The 25,471-nt window shown below is 45.2% G+C and overlaps 1 protein-coding gene across 1 annotated transcript in view; it reads right to left on the reverse strand.

Annotated features, from left to right (window-relative positions):
* Window positions 1-24,169, reverse strand: part of SACM1L (SAC1 like phosphatidylinositide phosphatase) — a 458,875-nt gene extending 434,706 nt beyond the window's left edge. The window contains exon 1 of the mRNA XM_069730398.1: window positions 24,007-24,169. Within this exon, the coding sequence (XP_069586499.1) occupies window positions 24,007-24,035 (29 nt within the window). The 5' untranslated portion in view covers window positions 24,036-24,169. The remainder of the gene's footprint in view (window positions 1-24,006) is intronic.
* Between the last annotated feature and the right edge of the window lie 1,302 nt (window positions 24,170-25,471).

The raw sequence follows: 25,471 nt of genomic DNA on the forward strand, positions 1-25,471 counted from the left end.
TTAAAGAGACCAAAAGTAATTGGACAGATTCAATAATTTTAAATGAAATGTTCATTTTTAGTACTTGGTTGAAAACCCTTTGTTGGCAATGACTGCCTGAAGTCTTAAACTCATGGACATCACCAGATGCTGTGTTTCCTCCTTTTTGATGCTCTGCCAGGCCTTCACTGCGGTGGTTTTAAGTTGCTGTTTGTTTGTGGGCCTTTCTGTCTGAAGTTTAGTCTTTTACAAGTGAAATGCATGCTCAATTGGGTTGAGATCAGGTGACTGACTTGGCCATTCACGAATTTTCCACTTCTTTGCTTTAATAAACTCCTGGGTTGCTTTGGCTTTATGTTTTGGGTCATTGTCCATCTGTAGTATGAAACGACGACCAATCAGTTTGGCTGCATTTGGCTGGATCTGAGCACACAGTATGTCTCTGAATACCTCAGAATTCATTCGGCTGCTTCTGTCCTGTGTCACATCATCAATAAACACTAGTAACCCAGTGCCACTGGCAGCCATGCATGCCCAAGCCATCACCCTGCCTCCGCCGTGTTTTACAGATGATGTGGTATGCTTTGGATCATGAGCTGTACCACGCCTTCGCCATACTTTTCTCTTTCCATCATTCTGGTAGAGGTTGATCTTGGTTTCATCTGTCCAAAGAATGTTCTTCCAGAACTGTGCTGGCTTTTTTAGATCTTTTTTAGCAAAGTCCAGTCTAGCCTTTTTATTCTTGATGCTTATGAGTGGCTGCACCGTGCAGTGAACCCTCTGTATTTACTTTCATGCAGTCTTCTTTTTATGGTAGATTTGGATATTGATACGCCGACCTCCTGAAGAGTGTTGTTCACTTGGTTGGCTGTTGTGAAGGGGTTTCTCTTCACCATGGAGATTATTCTGCGATCATCCACCACTGTTGTCTTCCATGGGCGCCCAGGTCTTGTTGCATTGATGAGTTCACCAGTGCTTTCTTTCTTTCTCAGGATGTACCAAACTGTAGATTTTGCCACTCCTAATATTGTAGCAATTTCTCAGATGGGTGTTTTTCTGTTTTCGCAGCTTAAGGATGGCTTGTTTCATCTGCATGGAGAGCTCCTTTGATCGCATGTTTACTTCACAGCAAAACCTTCCAAATGCAAGCACCACACCTCAAATCAACTCCAGGCCTTTTATCTGCTTAATTGAGAATGACATAACGAAGGGATTGCCCACACCTGTCCATGAAATAGCCTTGGAGTCAATTGTCCAATTACTTTTGGTCCCTTTAAAAACAGGGTGGCACATGTTAAGGAGCTGAAACTCCTAAACCCTTCATCCAATTTTAATGTGGATACCCTCAAATGAAAGCTGAAAGTCTGAACTTCAACTGCATCTGAATTGTTTTGTTTAAAGTTCATTGTGGTAATGTCTATAACCAAAATTAGAAAAATGTTGATTCTGTCCAAATATATATGGACCTAACTGTATATGTGTAACATTCACAATGCCATGCTCTTCCAGAGGTTTCTGTAGGATTAGTGGGCAGTTTCTCTCCTAGATTCTCACAGACGCTCGCTTTACTTACGCAGTTCTCAAAACTGAATTTGAGTCCGCAGAGGTCCCAGCCTCTTCTTCATGGCAAAAATGTTACAACATGAACAGAGTTGAGAAAAAGACCTTAATCCTATTGTTCTACAAACCTATGAATACAGAATCAACCCCTTCAGTGCCAAGTCCAAGAAGTTAGACAATATGTTTCTGATTGTTTGGAGTGGGATAGATCTGCACAACACAAGAGGAATGTGAATCTAAGTGTGAGGAGGAGGAAGGGCAAGCAGACAAGAAAATGAAAGTGAAACTTTGAGCACAATACTGCAGCATAGCCACAGACAGACAAGTCTGGATCTGTTTGTGTGTACGATCTGAGGTTTATTACATTCTTTCCTTATAATGGCAGCAGGCCGTAAAAGAGACCCAGTTTGGGAATATTTTAATGAAGCTCCTTCGCCTATCGGTAAGGCAGGCATGCGTGCAAAATGCAAACGATGCAACAAAGAGATGCAAGGCCTGGTGGCGCGAATGAGGCAACATCATGAGAAGTGCGGTGATGAAGATGACCAAATAAACACTTCTGAACAGGCAGGATTTTCAGGTTGGTAAACATTTTTATTGAATCCTATTCCTAAAGACTGAACTGTCATGTGTGAGAAAAATTATATTTCTTATTATTACTGCATGTTACTGTCATTTGGTACAGTTATGAAGAAAAACAAATATTCCTTTTGGGGCAGGGGCAGTGATGTGTTGTGTACAATAAGCAGAAATTGTATAAACAATAAAATAACAACATTGACTTTTTTTGTTTAGGGGAATTCATGGATTCTGGAAACTATCCACCTCCAAGATCACCATCATCCTGTTCTACAGTTTCAGAGTTATCCATCCAGGATAGTGCTTCATTAGCAGCAGCATCATCAGACACCCACATATCACCATCATCCAAAAGGAAGAAAAAACCTTTACCTCCTGGAACCACCATAGATAGGTTTGTGATAAGAACTAGAGGATTAGAAAAAGAGTTGATTGATGAAAAAATTGCCCAGTTTATTTATGCAACGAACTCTTCTTTCCGTCTGACTGAGAACCCACATTTCATTAATATGGTTCAGTCACTGAGACCAGGATACAGTCCACCCAGCAGAGCTGATGTTGCAGGGAAACTGCTGGATCAAGTGTATGACAGAGAAATGGAGCAATGTGCAACAGCTCTGGAGGGTAAAATTGTTAACCTAAGTATTGATGGGTGGGTCCACAATGATCCTATTGTATGTGCTTGTATAACAACAGAAGAAGGTAAAGTCTTTGTTGCACAAACAACGGATACGTCAGGAAATGCACACACAGCAGAATACTTACAAGAAGTGGCAGTAAAAGCTATAACGACATGTGAACAAAAATTCAAATGTCTAGTACGCAGTTTGGTCACTGACAATGCTGCAAACGTATCCAAGATGAGAAGAGATTTAGAAGAGCAGGGAGGGAATACAAAGCTGCTAATAACATATGGTTGCAGTGCTCATTTGCTGCACCTCTTAGCCAAAGACTTAAGTGTTCCAGAAATAAAGGCTAATGTTGTTGAAATTGCTAAAAACTTCTGTAATAATCATTTTGCTGCAGCAGCTCTGAAAAGGATGGGTGGAACCAAGCTAACGCTCCCACAAGATGTTAGATGGAACTCTGTGGTGGACTGTTTTGAGCAGTATATCAAAAACTGGCCTATTCTGATGACACTTTGTGAAGAAAATCGAGATAAAATAGATGGCACTGTCATGGCCAAAATCCTCAACATTGGGCTTAAGAGAAATGTTGAACATATGCTGAGCTTCCTGAAACCCATCTCTCAAGATTTAAACAAAATACAGAAAAATAGCTGTTTTATTGCGGATGCTGTTGAAATTTGGAAGGAACTGAGTGAACACTTAAAAACAGAACTAAACATGGACAGAATTAAATTACAAGCAGTAAACAAACGAATGGGACAAGCACTGACTCCAGCTCATTTTTGGCAAATATTGTCAATATCCAATATCAGGGTCAAAACCTAAGCGCTGAGGAAGAGGAGTTAGCTATGACATGGGTATCCAGCAATCATCCATCTTTAATGCCAACTGTAATAAACTTCAGAGCTAAGGGGGAACCATTCAAGAAATATATGTTTGCTGAAGATATTTTAACCCCTTAGTGACAGAGCCAATTTGGTACTTAATGACCGGGCCAATTTTTGCAATTCTGACCACTGTCACTTTATGAGGTTATAACTTTGGAACGCTTCAACGGATCCCGCTGATTCTGAGATTGTTTTTTCGTGACATATTGTACTTCATGTTAGTGGTAACATTTCTTCGATATTACTTGCGATTATTTATGAAAAAAACAGAAATATGGCAAAAAATTTTAAAATTTTACAATTTTCAAACATTGTATTTTTATGCCCTTAAATCAGAGAGATATGTCACGAAAAATAGTTAATAAATAACATTTCCCACATGTCTACTTTACATCAGCACAATTTTGGAAACAAATTTTTTTTTTGTTAGGGAGTTATAAGGGTTAAAAGTTGACCAGCAATTTCTCATTTTTACAACACCATTTTTTTTTAGGGACCACATCACATTTGAAGTCATTTTGAGGGGTCTATATGATAGAAAATAACCAAGTGTGACACCATTCTAAAAACTACACCCCTCAAGGTTCTCAAAACCACATTCAAGAAGTTAATTAACCCTTTACGTGCTTCACAGGAACTGAAACAATGTGGAAGGAAAAAATGAACATTTAACTTTTTTTTGCAAACATCTTAATTCAGAACCATTTTTTTTTATTTTCACAAGTGTAAAAACAGAAATGTAACCATAAATTTTGTTATGCAATTTCTCCTGAATACGCCAATACCCCATATGTGGGGGTAAACCACTTTTTGGGCGCACCGCAGAACTTGGAAGTGAAGGAGCGCCGTTTGACTTTTTCAATGCAGAATTGGCTGGAATTGAGATCGGACGCCATGTCACGTTTAGAGAGCCCCTGATGTGCCTAAACAGTGGAAACTCCCCACAAGTGACACCATTTTGGAAACTAGACCCCTTAAGGAACTTATCTAGATGTGTGGTGAGCACTTTGAACCCCCAAGTGCTTCACAGAAGTTTATAACGTAGAGCCATGAAAATAAAAAATCGCTTTTGTTTACACAAAAATGATCTTTTCGCCCACAAATTTTTATTTTCACAAGGGTAACAGGAGAAATTAGACCACTAAAGTTGTTGTGCAATTTCTCCTGAGTACGTCGATACCCAATATGTGGGGGTAAACCACTGTTTGGGCGCACCGCAGAGCTTGGAAGAGAAAGAGTGCCGTTTTACTTTTTCAATGTAGAATTGGCTGGAATTGAGATCGGACGCCATGTCGCGTTTGGAGAGCCCCTGATGTGCCTAAACAGTAGAAATCCCCCACAAGTGACCCCATTTTGGAAACTAGACCCCCCAATGAACTTATCTAGATGTGTGGTGAGAACTTTGAATGCCCAAGTGCTTCACAGAAGTTTAGAATGCAGAGTCGTGAAAATAAAAAATATTTTTTTTTTCACAAAAAAGATATTGTAGCCCCCAAGTTTTTATTTTCACAAGGGTAACAGGAGAAATTGGACCACAGAAGTTATTGTCCAATTTATCCCGAGTACGCTGATGCCCCATATGTGGGGGTAACCCACTGTTTGGGCGCACGGCAGAGCTCAGAAGGGAGGGAGCACCATTTGACTTTTTGAGCGCAAAATTGGCTGTCGTGTTTGGAGACCCCCTGATGTACCTAAACAGTGGAAACCCCCCAATTCTAGCTCCAACCCTAACCCCAACACACCCCTAACCAGAATCCCAACCTGATCCATAATCCTAATCACTAACCCTAACGATAATCCCAACCCTTACCCCAAAACAACCCTAATGTCAACCCTAACCATAACCCTAATCAAAACCCTAAATCCAACACACCCCTAATCCTAATCTCAACACTAACCTCAAACCTAACCCTAATCCCAATACACCCCTAATCACAACCCTAACCTTAACCCTAATCCCAAACCTAACCCTAATCCCAAGCGTAACCCTAATGCCAACCCTAACCCTAATACCAACCCTAATCCAAACCCTAACCCTAATCCCAGCTCTAACCCTAACTTTAGCCCCAACCCTAGCCCTAACTTTAGCCCCAACCCTAACCCTAAGGCTACTTTCACACTTGCGTCGTTTGGCATCCGTCGCAATCCGTCGTTTTGGACAAGAAACGGATCCTGCAAATGTGCCCGCAGGATGCATTTTTTGCCCATAGACTTGTATTGCCGACGGATCGTGACGGATGGCCACACGTCGCGTCCGTCGTGCACTGGATCAGTTGTGTTTTGGCGGACCGTCGGCACAAAAAAACGTTCAATGAAACGTTTTTTTGTACGTCGCATCCGCCATTTCTGACCGCGCATGCGTGGCCGTAACTCCGCCCCCTCCTCCCCAGGACATAGATTGGGCAGCAGATGCGTTGAAAAACTACAGCTGCTGCCCACGTTGTGCACAATTTTCACAACGTGCGTCGGTATGTCGGGCCGACGCATTGCGACGGCCCCGTACCGACGTAAGTGTGAAAGAAGCCTAACCCTAAATTTAGCCCCAACCCTAACCCTAAATTTAGCCCTAACCCTAGCCCTAGCCCTAACCCTAACCCTAACCCTACCCTTACCCCTAACCCTACCCCTAACCCTACCCCTACCCCGAACCCTACCCCTAACCCTAATTTTAGCCCCAACTGCTGTTCTCCTGCCGGCCGGCAGATGGAGACAGATGGCGGGCGCACTGCGCATGCGCCCGCCATTTTCTTCTGCCGGCGGCCAGGAGGAGCAGCAAGAGGATCCAGGGACACAGGTGAGTATTGTAGGGTCCCAGAATCCCCCTATTTCTCTGTCCTCTGATGTGCGATCACATCAGAGGACAGAGAATTACACTTTACTTTTTTTTTTTTTTTGCGGTCGCCGGTAAACAGTTAATTACCGGCGATCGCAAAACAGGGGTCGGTAAAACCGACCCCGATCATGCTCTTTGGGGTCTCGGCTACCCCCGGCAGCCGAGACCCCAAAGATTCTCGCGGAGCCGGCCGGCGGGCGCACTGCGCATGCGCCCGCCATTTTTAAGATGGCGGCACCCACCGGGAGCCACGAGGAGCATCGGGGGAGCTAGGTGAGTATTGGGGGGCCACCTGGGACCCCTTTTCTCTGTCCTCCGATGTGCAATCACATCGGAGGACAGAGAAATTAAAAAGAGATCGCTTTTTTTTTTGTTTTTTTTGCGATCGCCGGTAAACGGTTAATTACCGGCGATCGCAAATGCGGGGTGGGTTAAAAAAAAACCCGAATCATGTTCTCTGGGGTCTCGGCTACCCCCGACAGCCGAGACCCCGGAGAAAATCGGCCTCAGGGGGGCGCTATTCACTTTTTCCACAGCGCCGTTAATTAACAGCGCTGTGGTTTAAGTACCCTTAGCGGCCGCCGTTAAAAGGCGTATCGGCGGTCGCTAAGGGGTTAAGGAAGGTCACACCAGTAAACTGGTGGAAGTCACTTAAGCGCTTGGATTTAGAGACTGTTCAAGTAATGATTTCACTTTTAACAGCAGTAGCTTCTTCTGCAGGCGTTGAAAGAATATTCTCTTCCTTTGGACTCATTCATTCTAAATTGAGAAATCGGTTGGGACCCAATAAAGCAGGAAAGCTTGTTTTTCTTCTCCAGATTATGGATTACAAAGAAGAAGATGATGATGATGAAGATGACGACAAGTGAGCTACAGAGGACAGCAGGGACAGTAGTATTTAAGTTTTTCATGTGTCGGCTGGGCTGACAGTCTAAGTTTCTTAAAATATATATATATTTTGTTTAGCCAAATTAGTTAACAAACATGGATGTTTGTTTAAGCAAATAACTTATGCTGTAATGTTGTTATTGTTTCAGTTGAATAAATCTATTTAAATTGTTATTAAGGTCAGGATTATTTTTCTCCTTCCTAAGTACAACAGAACAGTGGTGTCCAAATATGAATGATTAACCCATTAAACTGGGGAGAAAAAAGTAATATAAAAAGTGATTCTAAAAATCTTCATCTACTTGCATGTTAAAGTAGCAAGAACTAGTTTAGGTAGAAACTTTGATTTAAATCACTGATTTAAATCAAGCCTTACTGACTAGTGATTTAAATTGTGATTTAAATCAGTTAGATTTAAATCAAATCCACCCTGCCGTCAACATCTGCGGGGGTTCCTCCAGGGTCGGTGTACACTCGTCCAGAAACACGCAGCGGTGAGTGTACCAAGGGTAGCGAGGAAATGTTACAAGAAACGGAGCTAACCTCAGCGGTAAAGGAGTTAATCCTACAACTATCACACTCGAGCGGAAAATTGGTGAACAATACAACACCACAGTCCGCTAATCTACACAAAGATGCCTTCTTCTGCAGGATCAGCCCGCTAGGCGCTCATATAGATCAGGAAACTAGACAGAAAATATGGAGCAACGATTATATTGATATATGGTCGCTGTTAACAGCGGACCAACAAACTGTGGATAAAGCCAACGATAGGGGTTTCGATAGGGGGAGATCAAAAATTGCACTAACCATGAATAATTGGCTCCAGGCCTTCGCAGTATTGGGCTGTATTATGGGCCAGAAACATCCGGAACGCTGCTCCGAATTGTTTATATATCAGGACATGATATATAGTTCGTACAAGTCGCACGGCGGTTCAGCCTGGCGGCGGTACGATGAGGAGTTCCGCAGGCGTCTGGCCGTACAGCCCGATCTAGGCTGGGGGGTGAAAGCAACAGACGTATGGTTGCGTCTGATGCTGTCCCAAAAACAGCCCCCCTTTTCAGCCACGACCACTAATTACTCCGCAGGTCAGAACTCAGTGGTCGTACGAAAATCCGGGGCCTGCTGGCTATTTAACGAGGGAAACTGCTGATTCCACGCATTATGCAAATTCAGACATGATTGCTCCGCTTGCGGTGGGGGCACCCAGCATCAAGGTGCACTCGTCAGCCTTACAAAGCGCCTACACGGCAGAACCCCAGTGAGCGTAACCGCGATGGCCCCCTTGCTAAAGCTCTACCCCAATAAGAAAGCGGCTCAGCAGCTGCAAGCAGGATTCTCCGACAGGTTTTTTATTCCCTTTAGGCTAACAAGAACGCCAACCCTATCCGATAACCTAAAATCGGCTCGCGAATTTCCCCAAATTCCTAGACAAAAAATTGAAAAAGAGGTAGAATTGGGCCTTCAAAAACATGAAAATATCACCGCTAGGCATTATACCAAAAAAGGAACCCGGTAAATACCGCCTAATCCATCAGTTAGCTCACCCAAAGGGCAATTCGGTTAATGACGTAATTTCCCCCGAAGAAGCTTCTGTCTCATACGCGTCTTTCGATAAGGCGGTAGAATTAGTACGGGCAGCCGGACCCGGCATCCTGCTAGCCAAATCCAACATTGAATCGGCATTCCGTTTACTACCAGTTCACCCCGAATGTTTCCACCTTCTGGGCTGCAAAGTAGACCAGCTTTATTACTTCGATATGTGCCTCCCGATGGGATGTTCCATCTCATGTCACTATTTCGAGCTATTCAGCACCTTCCTAGATTGGGTAGTTCGGTACGAGACGGGCAGTAAATCCCTAATTCACTACCTCGACGATTTCCTGTTCGTCGGCCCCAGAAATTCTAAACTCTGCTCCGATCTACAAGAAAAATTCAAATCTATCTCACTCAAATTCGGCGTGCCATTGTCACCGGAGAAAACGGAGGTGCGTCATGGCTAGAGAGATCACAAGCAAGGAATTAGGGCTGACAATAGGGTGGAACAAAAAAGAGGGTTTCGCAACAATCTATAAAAACCAATGGTCTGGTTGGCCAGAGAAATTGACGTCAACAAAATGGGGGCAAGACCCAGCCCTATGGGAATTGTTTGCGGTAGTAGCAGCGATGGAGATATGGACCGTTCAGTTGAGAAACATGAACATTCGTTTCCAAACAAAAAAATGTGAAAACAGCGAGGAGTCTAAATCACATGTCTTCTTCATCCTTGCCCATACTCGCTCTCTTGCGCCGGCTTGCGCTGATATGCCTTGAAAACAATATTTGGTGTAGAGCCACCGTGGTGGCGGAAGTAGATGATAATATCATTAACCCACTTTTATTTTCTAATTGGCAGGGTTTCAGAATCCAGCAGCCCAACGCGCAACCCCGGGGTATTCTGTCCACTGTCCCTGTGGGACACAGTGGCCAATCATTGATGCCCTTAATCCGGGCCTCCGTTTCGCCAGCTACCTGGCAGGTGTATGGTAAGGCTTGGGAGGAGTGGTGCTCACTAATTCGGGGTAGGCCAGTCGATGAATGCGACGGAGCATGAAGCGCGAAGTTGTAAAGAGACATTTACAGCGCTTTCATCCAGAAGTACTGAAAGCAGTGGATGAGAAAGACTGCATCCAAACCAGTGAACCAGTGCCCAGCTCTTCCAGCCAATCAAAGGAGCAGAGAACTTTGCAGACATCAGTTGCAAGATATTTTGTCAGTGACAAAGTTACTGTGACAATGACAGTAGATACATTTAAAAAAACAGATCACAGAGCTTGTTGTAAAGGATACTGTGCCTATTTTATTATTTACACGACCAGCTTTTATGTGTCTGAATGGGGAAATGGCCCGCAAGCTTGGTGTTTCTCTGGAGAGAGAGAGTATTAGAAAATTAGTTATCGAAGAAGCTTTTAAACAAAAGGAAGAACTTAAAAAACCTCTCAAGGGACGCTTTCTGTTTCTTAAAATGGATGCCTGTACACGTCACAGAGTGAACTATTTTGCCATCAATGTCCGATTTGTTTGTGATAAAAATGAAATAGTTACCAAGACATTGGCAGTAAAAGACACCAAAGCTCATCACACCAGTGAGTTTCTCCAGGTCTTGGTGGAAAAGGTTCTGCAAGACTATGAACTTAAAAAAGAGCAAGTTCTTTCTGTCGTAACAGACAATGCTTCAAATATGATAAGTACTATTAAGCTAATGAATGAGAGTAATGATGGTGACCAGCAGCTAGACGAACATTCTGGGTCCACAGACACAAATGTTGGAAATAGAGGAACACAGTATTGTAACTGAGGAGCAAACTGAAGTTGCTTCAGATGAATAGCAACATGATAGTTTAGATGATCTTGTTGAAACTGTGTCAATACGTTCTTCCATTCATCACATGCGCTGTGTTGTGCATACGCTACAGCTGGCTATAAGAGACAGTCTGCAAGAAGGACATGCTGCTGCCCTGATTGGCAAGGAGAGAAAAATGGCTACTGTTGCCAGAACCCCTAAAGTTGACTCAATTTTGAAGAGACGTGCTGGAAAAGGGGCAATTATTGATCAAGCCACATGATGGGACAGTACTTACTTAATGATTCAGCGCTTGGTTAAACTGAAAACCTTTCTTGTAGACATGGCTAACCCTCAACTGACGCTAAATGAAAGTCAGTGGAATCAGGTAACTGAGCTGGAAAAATTGCTAGAGCACCCATTTACAGTGACTAAAAAATTACAAGCAGGTATTTTCTTAAAGGAGTGGAAGAACCTGATGTTTTGCCTGTCCCAAAGGAGGGTTAATTGCAAGTGGCATTGCTACATCAATGAAACGGAGCGAGGAGCTACTATTACAAAATAACATTCTTTTGGCAGCTGTTTATGTAGACCCAATGCATCGGATTCTTCTAGATGATCAACAGCTAACTAAAGGAAAAGAAGCTCTGTTTGAAATAGCAGTAAGGAGGAAAGGGTTGCAGAACAGTCAGGAGGAACAAGAAGAACTTGGTCGTCCTGCCACATCTTCACCCTCATCAACTGATGAATTTAATTATAAAAAAAATATTTGGATCTCAAGGACCGTGCAAAGCGTTACCGCATAGAAGAGTCATCCCCATCAAAGAACACAGCCAGTACATTTCAGCAGAATTTTTCATGTGCACTAAAAGAAATTGAGAAATTTGACCGTTCATCAAAAATAACAGTGCAACAAGCGATTCCTCTGTATCCTGACATTGTCAGAGATGTTGCCCGAGTGGTTACTGCTTTGCCACCAACCCATTTTAGTGTAGAGAGGTTGTTCTCTGCTCTCAAAATAATTAGATCAGATTTGAGGGCATCCATGAAGGAGGATCTGACAGAGGCAATACTTTTTCTGAGGACAAATTTATAGATTTCTTCTTATTAACTGCATAACAGTGTTTATTGCATATTTACTTACAAGAGTTTAGAAAAGTTTATAAAAGTTATTTGCTATATTCTAATTGTATTCTAATAAATATAGTTTTTGCTCTAAGTGGTCTGATTACTTATATGATAGTGAGAAACTGAATAAGCACGATGTTAATATTTGACAACAGTAAATTTATTGTTACGAATTGGCCATTTATGAAGGAGTCGGAGCCGGAGTCGGAGCATGATAAAATCCAGGAGTCGGAGTCGCAACTGTGGCTTACCGACTCCACAGCCCTGCTTCTTACAGTCTTCCTCTTTTGAGTAGCAGCTGTGAGATGCTTGGAAGACACACACCAAACATCTAGTCTAGAGGAGGAGCTGAATTTGCAACACATTTTCACTTTCAGTTTCATACATTGTAAGTAGGGGGGTTGGGGCAGCATGAGGTTAACCAAGTATAAGATTAGATAAGGGTAGTGGAGAACAGTAACACACAAGAAGTAAAGGTACCGTCACACTAAGCGACGCTGCAGCGATACCGACAACGATGTCGATCGCTGCAGCGTCGCTGTTTGGTCGCTGGAGAGCTGTCACACAGACAGCTCTCCAGCAACCAACGATCCCGAAGTCCCCGGCGCTCAGTCAGTGCGGGAAGCTGAAGGCGAGGGACGTGACCAGACACCGGGAATGTAAGTATGTAGTGTTTGTTTATTTACATTTACACTGGTAACCAGGGTAAATATCGGGTTACTAAGCGCGGCCCTGCGCTTAGTAACCCGATATTTACCCTGGTTACCAGTGAAGACATCGCTGGATCGGCGTCACACACGCCGATTCAGCGATGTCAGCGGGAGATCAGCGACAAAATAAAGTTCTGATCTTTCCCCAGCGACCAACGATCTCCCAGCAGGGGCCTGATCGTTGGTCGCTGTCACACATAACGATTTCGTTAACGATATCGTTGCTACGTCACAAAAAGCAACGATATCGTTAACAATATCGTTATGTGTGACGGTACCTTAAGAAATGTCCCTATCTCCAGAACTGCTTATCACTGTTGTTCATAGTTTGATAGAACATATATATTTGAGTAACATTTATAAAATTCATATGAAAGTTCAATTATGAAATATACATTTTTTTAAAGCTGGAGTCGGAGTCGGCACATTTCTACCGACTCCAACCAAAACTAACTCTGACCCCACAGCCCTGTTCTTGATGAGTGACCGTTGTCTGTGGAGGCTGGGTCACGCCTGCTGATGACATCACGTCAATTTACAGAGTCTGGAAATTGACGTGACGTTGGCGGACATTAGCGGCAGAGGCAGCCTGGTGGTCACGTGACCCGGACTCAGCCACCGACATAGCGCCGCTCACAGGCTAAACCGCCAACATAAAGCATTTACAAAATTCATTAGGGGCCCTGAGGGGATACATTGGGTGGGGAGGGGTTAATTGAAAGTAGTGGACAACCCCTTTAACCTTGTGTCTGCTTTACATCAGCACCATTTCTAAAAATATCCTTTTATTTTGTTAGGATATTTAGAAAGTTTAGAATTGTAGCAGCAATTTTTCATCTTTTCAAGGAAATTTACTAAACTTAATTTTTTAGGGACCTTTTCAGTTTTGAGGTGACTGATAAACCTATATGTCATAAAATCCCAAAAAGTGAGAACATGTTAAAAACCACACCCCTCAACGTATTGAAAACTGCCGTCAGGTAGTTTATTAACCATTCGGGTGCTTTTCAGGAATACAAAGTGACATGACAGGAAGGAAATATTTTATTTTTACCACCTAAATGTTTCTAGTTTCTGAACAGGCTACTATAGTGGACAGACTGTAAAGCCATAGCAAACATCAGGACCACACAATCATGATCTCAGGATGCCGATGGATTTAAAGAGGGAGACCTCACACTGTTAACCATTTATTTGCTGTAGTAACTATTGACAGCAGCGTCTAAGGGGTTAAAAAGCCATGGTTTTCGCCAACACCAATCAAGCCTGATACAGCAAGGTGTCCAGTGGATAGCTGCTACATTTTCACCAGTCGGGGGATGCTACTGTGGCACCCCTGGATCTCCAATACCACCTGCTCCGGACTGCACCTACAATTAAAAGGTAAAGAAACTACAGTCCCTGTGTCCTCCAATCATTCCTGCACCCCAACGACCACAACCCCTCAGACTGTTCTGGTAGCCCTGGGGCCCCGCTCCACCTGTGGGGAGCAGGACCATCCTAGCTGCATCACCATTCACCCCTTTAAGCAAAGTCGGCCATCTATAGCCGACTACCACAGGTGGCGTCATGAACAATCCCCTAAAAACGTTCACTCAACCCTTTTAATTGCGTGCCAGGGCCACAGACCGGGTCACTGCTGCCGTGAAGACCCCTTTAAAAACCGTTTGACTCGGTTCTGAGTACCCACAGCCCTAGCGGGTGTAGACCTACTGTCTTATGTGAAGTAAGATAAACACATTGATGGTCACTAAAGGTACCTTCACACTAAACGATATCGCTAGCAATCCGTGACGTTGCAGCGTCCTCGCTAGCAATATCGTTTAGTTTGACACGCAGCAGCGATCAGAATCCTGCTGTGATGTCGTTGGTCGGGGCTAGAGGGCCAGACCTTTCTTTGGTCGCTGGATCTCCCGCTGACATCGCTGGATCGGCGTGTGTGACACCGATCCAGCGATGTCTTCACTGGTAACCAGGGTAAACATCGGGTAACTAAGCGCAGGGCCGCGCTTAGTAACCCGATGTTTACCCTGGTTACCATCCTAAAAGTAAAAAAAAAAAAAACAGTACATACTTACCTACAGCCGTCTGTCCTCCAGCACTGTGCTCTGCTCTCCTCCTGTACTGGCTGTGAGCGTCGGTCAGCCAGAAAGCAGAGCGGTGACGTCACCGCTCTGCTTTCCGGCCGCTGTGCTCACACAGACAGTACAGGAGGAGTGCAGAGCACAGCGCTGGAGGACAGACAGCGTTAGGTAAGTATGTAGTGTTTGTTTTTTTTTACTTTTAGGATGGTAACCAGGGTAAACATCGGGTTACTAAGCGTGGCCCTGCGCTTAGTTACCCGATGTTTACCATGGTTACCTGCATCGTTGGTCGCTGGAGAGCGGTCTGTGTGACAGCTCTCCAGCGACCAAACAGCGACGCTGCAGCGATCCGGATCGTTGTCGGTATCGCTGCAGCGTCGCTTAATGTGAAGGGGCCTTTAGGTGTTAAGGGGAACTTGTCACCTGGAAAAAAAGAAAAACCCTATTAACCTGCAGATATGGAGATAATCTGTAGGGAAAGTGTTATCAAGCTGTCCTGCGCAGCAACCGTGCCCCACTCCTGACTAACAGCCGCCCACAACGCAGAGCCAGTTTCAGTCAGTGCTCTGTATTCTCAGAGTGGTGACTGAACCTACGATGACACCGCCCCAGAGACTAAAGCCGAATGCTACTAGGGAGAATAAAGTTCATGTTCTCCCCACAGAGTTCAGCTATGTGCAGGTTCCCTTTAAGACAAAACTTGAGAAATACCCACAAACAAGCAACAACTGAATTAAGCCGATTTGGTGACATCCATGGCTTTCAGACATCAGGTATTCATGGTCTGCAAAGGATTCTCAAAAATAAGTAAAAATTATTCATGGTAAAGTTATTTTGTCTAATTACTTTTGAGCCCCTGAAATTAGGATTTGTAGAAAAATAATTGTAATTCCCAGGGCTGTTGAGTTGGTAAGCCACATCTCCGACTCCTCTTTCCCTGACTCCCAACTCCACAGCACTGATCACTACTGAGCATGTGCATAAAGTGCCGCACAGATTGATCTCCACTAAAAGCCAAGATCCTTAGATCAGGAGCAGAATAGACATTTATAGGACATTTCATAACTTTACCAAACTATGGAAACATTTACAGCACATACTACATTGAACTAATTTATTGTATACTAGCTGAAGAGCCCGGCGTTGCCTTGGGCATAGTAAATATCTGTGGTTAGTTATAGCACCTCACGTCTCTTATTTTCCCATCATGCCTCTCATTTTCTCCCTTGCACCTCTCATTTTCTCCCTTACACCTCTCATTTTCCCCCTCACTCCTCTTATTTTCCCCCACTCCTCTCATTCCCCCCTAACACTTGTCATTTCAACCTCACATCTGTCATTTTCCAATCACTCCACTATTTTCCCTCATTTTGCACTCGCACCCCTCATTTTCACCTCAGTATATACAGGTTTGTCATCTCCCTTATATATAGTATACACCTGTATGTCTTCTCCTGTATATAGTATATACTTGTATGTCATCTCCCCTGTAAATAGTATATACCTGCTGTATGTTATGTCCTCCTGTATATTGTATATACCCATGTGTCATCTCCTCCTGTATATACTATATACCTGTATGTCATCTCCTCCTGTATATAGTATATACCTGTGTGTCATGTCCTCCTGTATATAGCATATACCTTTATGTCATCTCCTCCTGTATATACCTGTGTGTCATGTCTTCTGTATATAGTATATACCTGTATGCCATCTCCTCCTGTATATAGTATATACCTGTATGCCATCTCCTCCTGTATATGGTATATACCTGTATGCCATCTCCCCTGTATATAGTATATATGTGTGTCATCTGCTCCTGTGTATAGTATATACCTGTGTATCATCTGCTCCTGTATATAGTATATACCTGTGTATCATCTGCTCCTGTATATAGTATATACTTGTGTATCATCTGCTCCTGTATATAGTATATACCTGTGTGTCATCTCCTGTATATAGTATATACGTGTCATCTCCTCCTGTATATAGTATATATCTGTGTGTCATCTCCTCCTGTATATATTATATACCTGTGTGTGTCATCTCCTCCTGTATATAGTATATATCTGTGTGTCATCTCCTCCTGTATTAGACCGCGTTCACACGTTATTTGCTCAGTATTTTTACCTCAGTATTTGTAAGCTAAATTGGCAGCCTGATAAATCCCCCACCAACAGGAAGCCCTCCCCCCTGGCAGTATATATTAGCTCACACATACACATAATAGACAGGTCATGTGACTGACAGCTGCCGTATTTCCTATATGGTACATTTGTTGCTCTTGTAGTTTGTCTGCTTATTAATCAGATTTTTATTTTTGAAGGATAATACCAGACTTGTGTGTGTTTTAGGGCGAGTTTCATGTGTCAAGTTGTGTGTGTTGAGTTGCATGTGGCGACATGCATGTAGCGACTTTTGTGGGATGAGTTTTGTGTGGTGACATGCGTGTAGCAACTTTTTGTGTGTCGAGTTGCATGTGACAGGTTAGTGTAGCAAGTTGTGTGCAGCAAGTTTTGCGCATGGCGAGTTTTGCGCGTGGCGAGTTTTATGTGTGGTGCGTTTTGAGTATGTGCAAGTTTTGTGTGAGGCAACTTTGCATGTGTTGCAACTTTTGTGCATGTGGCAATTTTTCCGCGTGCGCAAGTTTTGCATGTGGCGAGTTTTCCATGAGGTGAGTTTTGCACGTGTGGCGAGTTTTGCGTGAGGCTAGTTTTGCATGTGGCGAGTTTTGCGCATGGCGAGTTTTGAGCGGCGACTTTTGTGTTTCGACGTTTATGTGGCTAGGTTGGTGTATGTGTGGTGAAATGTGTGCTGAGGGTGGTATATGTGTTCAAGCACGTGGTAGTTTGTGGCGCCTTTTGTGTGTGTGTTCATATCCCCGTGTGTGGTGAGTATCCCATGTCGGGGCCCCACCTTAGCAACTGTACGGTATATACTCTTTGGTGCCATCGCTCTCACTATTTAAGTCCCCCTTGTTCACATCTGGCAGCTGTCAATTTGCCTCCAACACTTTTCCTTTCACTTTTTCACCATTATCTAGATAGGGGCAAAATTGTTTGGTGAATTGGAAAGCGCGGGGTTAAAATTTCACCTCACAACATAGCCTATGACGCTCTCAGGGTCCAGACGTGTGACTGTGCAAAATTTTGTGGCTGTAGCTGCAACGGTGCAGATGCCAATCCCGGACATACATACATACATACATACACACACACAGCTTTATATATTAGATTTTAGGAGTCAGAGTCATCCATTTTATGCATACTCTACCAAAATGGACTCCATCTCCCCAACCTTGGAAATTCCAACGTTTCACGAGCTATTTTTGTTCAATCTCTAATGAAAACTGGAAGTCCACACTTGAATTGCATCTCAGTTGTTTCATTTTCAATCCAAAAAAAAAAGTGGCATACAGAGCCCAAATCACAACTATTTGGTCAGTTAAAATATTTCTGGACCTAACTGTATAGCTATCAAACACTGACCGTCACTTCCAAAGAGAAAATCAGGTGTGAACAGGTGAACGCTAAGAGACACTTCCATACCTAACTAACAAATTAAAGCTGCACTCTCCAGCATTTCAGAGAAAATATAGTTAGAATTTGGAGTAGGGAACCATAGCGGGAGAAGAGACGAGTCAGGGGCTGCCGCCAGCTCTCTGTTCCCAGCTCCACTCTCAGTGATTGACAGGTCTCACTGGTCAATCCCCTGGGAAGAGACAGCAGGGGGCAGTGCCAGACTAATTTGGTTTTTGGATGGATGATGTAACTTTACTTTCTCTGAAACACTGGAGTGGTTTGGCCAGAATGAATCAGAGGACATGTCTCTTGAGCACAATGAAATAAAACTTGGTACCTGAACACAATGCTTTCAAACAATGACATTTCCAAAAAGCATTAATAGATCTTAGATCTAATAAGGCTGGTGTGCTTTGAAAGTTACTAGAATGACTTTATATTTGTAAAGCCGAGAAAAAGTGTAAATATTGAATGGAAGTGTATTCATGAGCTGAATATAGTGTCCACCCATTTTACTTGTGATAATCTCACACAGCACAAGGTGCAGCAGTGAAACTGAGCGGGTGGATATAAAATACACTTGGACTCATGAGGTCTCTGCTTAACGCAAATGATAATAATCTACTATATAATTGTCTAATGGTCACTTGCGTCTGTCCTTCTGTCTGTCTGTAACGGTTATTCGTTCGCCGATTGGTCTCGGCAGCTGCCTGTCATGGCTGCCGCAACCAATCAGCGATGCACACAGTCCGGAAGAAAATGGCCGCTCCTTACTCCCCGCACTCACTGCCCGGCGCCCGCATACACCCCTCCAGTCTACCCTCACACAGGGTTAATGGCAGCGGTAACGGACCGCGTTATGCCGCGGTGTAATGCAGTCCGTTACCGCTGCTATTAACCCTGTGTGACCAAGTTTTTTTACTATTGGCGCTGCATAGGCTGCGTCAATAGTAAAAACATTGAATGTTAAAAATAATAAAAAAAATAAAACAATGATTATATACTCACCTACGCCGCCTTTCCCGCTCCTTGCGATGCAACCGGCACGGATGGTCTGGCAGAAGGACCTGCCATGACGTCACGGTCATGTGACCGCGATGTCATCACAAGTCCTGCGCGCCTGCGCGGAAAGGGCCTGCCGTTATGTCACGGCCATGTGACCACTACACGGTCATGTGATCGCGACGTCATGACAGGTCCTGCACGACAAGAACCTACCGTGATGTCACGGTCACGTGACCGCGACGTCAGCACACCCTGGGACCGGAAGATGCCGCCTGCACCCCACACAGGCGACAGTGCTACAACGCGCCGGCAGAAGGTGAGTATATGTTTATTTTTTATTTTTTTAACCTGTGCCATACGTGGCTGGGCAATATACTACATGGGCTGTGCAATATGCTACGTCACTGAACAATATACTACATCACTGGGCAATATACTACGTAGCTCTGTGCTGTATACTACGTGACTGGGCAATATACTACATCACTGGGCAATATATTACGTAGCTCTGTGCTGTATACTACGTGACTGGGCAATATACTACATCACTGGGCAATATACTACGTGGCTCTGTGCTGTATACTACGTCACTGGACAATATACTACATCACTGGGCTATATACTACGTAGCTCTGTGCTGTATACTACGTCACTGGACAATATACTACATCACTGGGCTATATACTACGTAGCTCTGTGCTGTATACTACGTGACTGGACAATATACTACATCACTGGGCAATATACTACGTAGCTCTGTGCTGTATACTACGTGACTGGGCAATATACTACGTCACTAGGCAATATACTATGTGGCTCTGCTGTATACTATGTCACTGGGCAATATAGTACATGGCTGGGCAATATACTACGTGGACATACATATTCTAGAATACCCGAAGCGTTAGAATCGGGCAACCATCTAGTAGTAATAATAATAATAATAATAATAATAAGTTATTTCCTGAGAACACCACTACTAAATGATTAGGAGGCAACACAATTCAAAGTGTGAGGACGTACCACAACAGAAAGAAATAGAGCGTGGACTGCAACACCGCCTGACTCATGTTTGCCTACTCAAGCTTGGGCCTGTAGTTAATCAGGAAGTGGGATCCATGAAATATGAAGATGGAGAGCACTGGAGAAACGTTGTCTTCCTGCCGCTGCAGAGTGCATTCACAGAACTGCCAGACCCTTTCTGGACCAAAGGCAAGCGAAGCCCAGTATATACAATCTGTATGTGCCATGGTGTTGTCTCAGGAGTTTTTTCTCCATTTTAACAAGTTGGATTAAAATTTTCATGATTTTATTGAAGCTGGAACCACTTTTTTTTCTTGTTTATATACAACTAGCTATTGAACCCGTTCTACGCCCGGGTGGCGAGCATCTATATTGGTATATGGTCTCCATCCTGGTATGTGCTGCTCCATCCTGCGTCCCCATCCTGTCATGTGCTGCACCATCCTGCGTCCCCATCCTGTCATGTGCTGCTCCATCCTGCGTCCCGATCCTGTCATGTGCTGCACCCATCCTGCGCCCCCATCCTGCCATGTGTTGCACCCATCTTGCGCCCCCATTCTGTCATGTGTTGCACCCATATTGCGCCCCCATTCTGTCATGTGCTGCTCCCATCCTGTGCCCCTGTTCTGTCATGTGCTGCTCCTATCCTGCGCCCGTTCTGTCATGTGCTGCTCCCATCCTGCGCCCGTTCTGGCATGTGCTGCTCCAATCCTGCACCCCCATTCTGACATGTGCTGCTCCATCCTGCATCCCCATCCTGTCATGTGCTGCACCCATCCTGCGCCCCCATTCTGTCATGTGCTGCTCCCATCCTGTGCTGCTCCTATCCTGCGCCCGTTCTGTCATGTGCTGCTCCCATCCTGCGCCCGTTCTGGCATGTGCTGCTCCAATCCTGCACCCCCATTCTGACATGTGCTGCTCCATCCTGCGTCCCCATCCTGTCATGTGCTGCACCCATCCTGCGCCCCCATCCTGCCATGTGTTGCACCCATCTTGCGCCCCCATTCTGTCATGTGTTGCACTCATCCTGCGCCCCCATTCTGTCATGTGCTGCTCCCATCCTGCGCCCCCATTGTGACATGTGCTGCTCTCATCCTGCGCCCCCATTCTGACATGTGCTGCACCCATCCTGTGCCTCCATTCTGACATGTTCTGCACCCATCCTGCGCCTCCATTCTGTCATTTGCTGCACTCATCCTGCGCCTCCATTCTGTCATGTGCTGCTCCCATCCTGTGCCCCTGTTCTGTCATGTGCTGCTCCCATCCTGCGCCCGTTCTGTCATGTGCTGCTCCCATCCTGCGCCCCCGTTCTGTCATGTGCTGATCCCATTCTGCGCCACCATTCTTTAATTTGCTTCTCCCATCCATATGCCCCATAAGCTGCTCCATTATGGTTGATGGCCCCCATAAGATGCTCCATAGTATATGCCCCGTACACTGCTCCATTATGGTTTATGGCCCCCATAAGATGCTCCATAGTGTATGCCCCCCGTACACTGCTCCATAAAGGTTTATGGCCCCATAAGATGCTCCATAGTGTATGCCCCCCCGTACACTGCTCCATAAAGGTTGATGGCCCCCATAAGATGCTCCATAGTGTATGCCTCCGTACACTGCTCCATAAAGGTTTATGGCCCCCATAAGATGCTCCATAGTGTATGCCTCCGTACACTGCTCCATAAAGGTTTATGGCCCCCATAAGACGCTCCAGTGTGTATGCCCCCCCGTACACTGCTCCATAAAGGTTTATGGCCCCCATAAGACGCTCCAGTGTGTATGCCCCCCCGTACACTGCTCCATAAAGGTTTATGGCCCCCATAAGACGCTCCAGTGTTTATGCCCCTATACACTACTCCATAAAGGTTTATGGCCCCCATAAGATGCTCCATAATATATGCCCCCGTACACTACTCCATTATGGTTGGTGGCCCCATAAGATGCTCCATTGTATTATATGCCCCCCATAAGATGCTCCATTGTATTATATGCCCCGTATGCTGCTGCCATATATAAAAAAAAAAAAATACCATACTCACCTATGGTCGCTGGGCGCCAAGTGCTGGGGGCCTGAGCAGGCGGTGACACCGGCGCGCTGTGGGGGTCAGGTGCCGGTATCATCGCTAGCTCAGGCCCCCAGCACTTGCTATACTCACCTGTCTGTCCCGTTCCACCGCTGCGCGCCGCCATCTTCCGGATCCTCTGGCTGTGACTGTTCAGTCAGAGGGCGGCGCCGGCGTGCATTAAGCGCGTCATCGCGCCCTCTGAACTGTGAACGTCACAGCAGAGGACCCGGGAGACGGAGCCGCACGTAGCGCTGGAACGGGGGACAGGTGAATATACTTACCCTCCTGGCGGTCCCTGACTCTCCGGTGGAGATCGCGGTGTGCATTCAGTGTTTACGCATACCGCGATCTCCTGGGAGCGTCACTCTGTGGGGGCCAGACTGCGCTGACGCTTGCGCAGTCTATAAAGGCTTCGGACAGAGTGACGCTCCCAGCGTTATATTATAGATCTGTGCCGCCAATGCGCTCTCCGACATCGGGCAATCATTAGGATAGAAAAAAATTCTATGTATTTACTCTGGAAAGCATTGCAGTTTTGCTGTGGCTCAGCGAACAGACGTAGCATTACTCAAGGCCTGAAGTGTGTACTGCTGAAGATTTCGATATTATCTGGAAAGCACAGCCTTGGGGGTAGCCGTATTATGGCGGATTTTCACTGGGATCTTGGTTAAGAATACGTGAGGATTCTGCAGCGAAAACTAAGGGTACCTTCACATTTAGCGACGCTGCAGCGATCCAGACAACGATCCCGATCGCTGCAGCGTCGCTGTTTGGTTGCTGGAGAGCTGTCACACAGACCGCTCTCCAGCGACCAACGATGCCGGTCCCCTGGTAACCAGAGTAAACATCGGGTTACTAAGCGCAGGGCCGCGCTTAGTAACCCGATGTTTACCCTGGTTAGCAGCGTAAACGTAAAAAAAAAAAAACACTACATACTTACCTTCCGCTGTCTGTCCTCCGGCGCTCTGCTTCTCTGCACTGACTGTGAGCGCCAGCCGGAAAGCAGAGCGGTGATGTCACCGCTGTGCTCTGCTTTCCGGCTGGCCGGCGCTCACAGTGCAGAGAAGCACAGCGCAGGAGGACACTGGACAGACAGCGGAAGGTAAGTATGTAGTGTTTGTTTTTTTTTACGTTTACGCTGGTAACCAGGGTAAACATCGGGTTACTAAGCGCAGCCCTGTGCTTAGTAACCCGATGTTTACCCTGGTTACCAGTGAAGACATCACTGAATCGGCGTCACACACGCCGATTCAGCGATGTCTGCAGGAGATCCAGCGACGAAATAAAGTTCTGGACTTTCTGCTCCGACCAACGATGGCACAGCAGGATCCTGATCGCTGCTGCGTGTCAAACTCAACGATATCGCTAGCCAGGACGCTGCAACGTCACGGATCGCTAGCGATATCGTTGAGTGTGAAGGTACCTTAAGTGCAGTGACGAAGTGAAGTGAATACACCTTCTTGTGCAACTTCTGCACTCTCATTACTTCAACGGGCGGTGACAGGAGGCAAGAAAGCTACAGAACAGGCGCCATCTGGTGGCGGCAATGGAAAGTGCTGTACAATTCTTAGAGGAGTCCCAATACGAAAGGGTGGGGAGTAAATGAAGTGTGACCCTAGAACACAGGGCATAGAGTGCTGCAATGTGGCGCTTCACGGTCAGGGCTGCTCGGACACAAGCAGCAGCTGTGCAGAGAACCTTATCTGCAGGCGTCCGCCATCTAATGGCACCGGGACCTGCTCAGTCACAGCGGCCCGCACACTTAGTGAGCACAGGCTGGAAGAATACTCACAGCTTCAGGGTTCCATAGACCAGCGCCATGCTCCACAGCCACTGCTGACTTCACAGTAATCACAGGCGAGAGTCCGCATACAACCGCAGTCTATGACAGGCCTCGTCTGCGCAAGTCACATTCTGGACAGCGACTTCCGCCTACGTAGTCTCCTGCACTCACTCTACGGCGGTCGGCGAGGTCTTCAGTGAGTGAGGCGGCGGACGGGGCGCTGTTAGGCTCAAATGTAGTCCGAAAGCAAAGCGGGAAGGCAGCAAAGCGATGTGACGAAACAAGGCAGCATTGAGCGCGACTGTGAATAGTCCTCGGTTTTATCACACATAGGACACTTCTGCTCCCGGTATAACCGGTGCTTTTGGAGAGGGCGATAAGCAGCTACTTTAGAAAACCCCATGGAGCTATAGTTTTAAACCCTGAACCCAGGGCTGCCACTAAGAATTTCGGGGCCCCGATGAGACTCCTCTCCACCCCTCGAAATCTCCACGGTCCCACCGCTCTCTCTTGGAAAAAACCCACTTCAATCACACATAAACAGTTCCCATCACCAGATCACACATAACCAGCAGCTTTTGTTTTGGCCAAAAGATTTTTTTAGCCGCCACCACCACGACAAAGTAGACTCTTTTGGCCAAGCACTACTCTATCCTATCAATTATTTGTTAAAATATCCAATATAGTTTTGGTATATTTTTATTTTTCAATTTTTAAATTGAACAATAATATCAAATACAAGGGACAAATACCACCACACCCTAAGCAGACACCATATTACCATCACATAGTGACCTACAATACCACTTACAAGGAACAAATACCGCCACACCATGTCCACACCAAATATTACCACCACAGTGACCGAATAATATCACATACAAGGAACAAGTACCTCCACACCATGACCAGACAACATATTACCACCACAGTGACTGAATAATATCACATACAGGGAACAAGTACCTCCACACCATGACCAGACAACATATTACCACCACAGTGACTGAATAATATCACATACAGGGAACAAGTACCTCCACACCATGACCAGACAACATATTACCACCACAGTGACTGAATAATATCACATACAGGGAACAAGTACCTCCACACCATGACCAGACAACATATTACCACCACAGTGACTGAATAATATCACATACAAGGAACAAATACCGCCACACCATGTCCACACCTAATATTACCACCACAGTGACCGAATAATAATACATACAAGGAACAACTACCGCCACACCATGGCCAGACAGCATATTACCACCACATAGTGACTATACACAGGAGCTCTGTATATAGTGTCAGTGTAAAGGTAATACAGTGATCACTGGTGACATTGTACACAGGACCGCTGTACATAGTATACAGTGCCTTGTGAAAGTATTCGGCTCCCTGGAACTTTTGAACCTTTTCCCACATATCATGCTTCAAACATAAAGATACCAAATGTACATTT

This window comes from Ranitomeya imitator, chromosome 6, assembly GCF_032444005.1.
Source record: "Ranitomeya imitator isolate aRanImi1 chromosome 6, aRanImi1.pri, whole genome shotgun sequence".
NCBI lineage: Eukaryota > Metazoa > Chordata > Amphibia > Anura > Dendrobatidae > Ranitomeya > Ranitomeya imitator.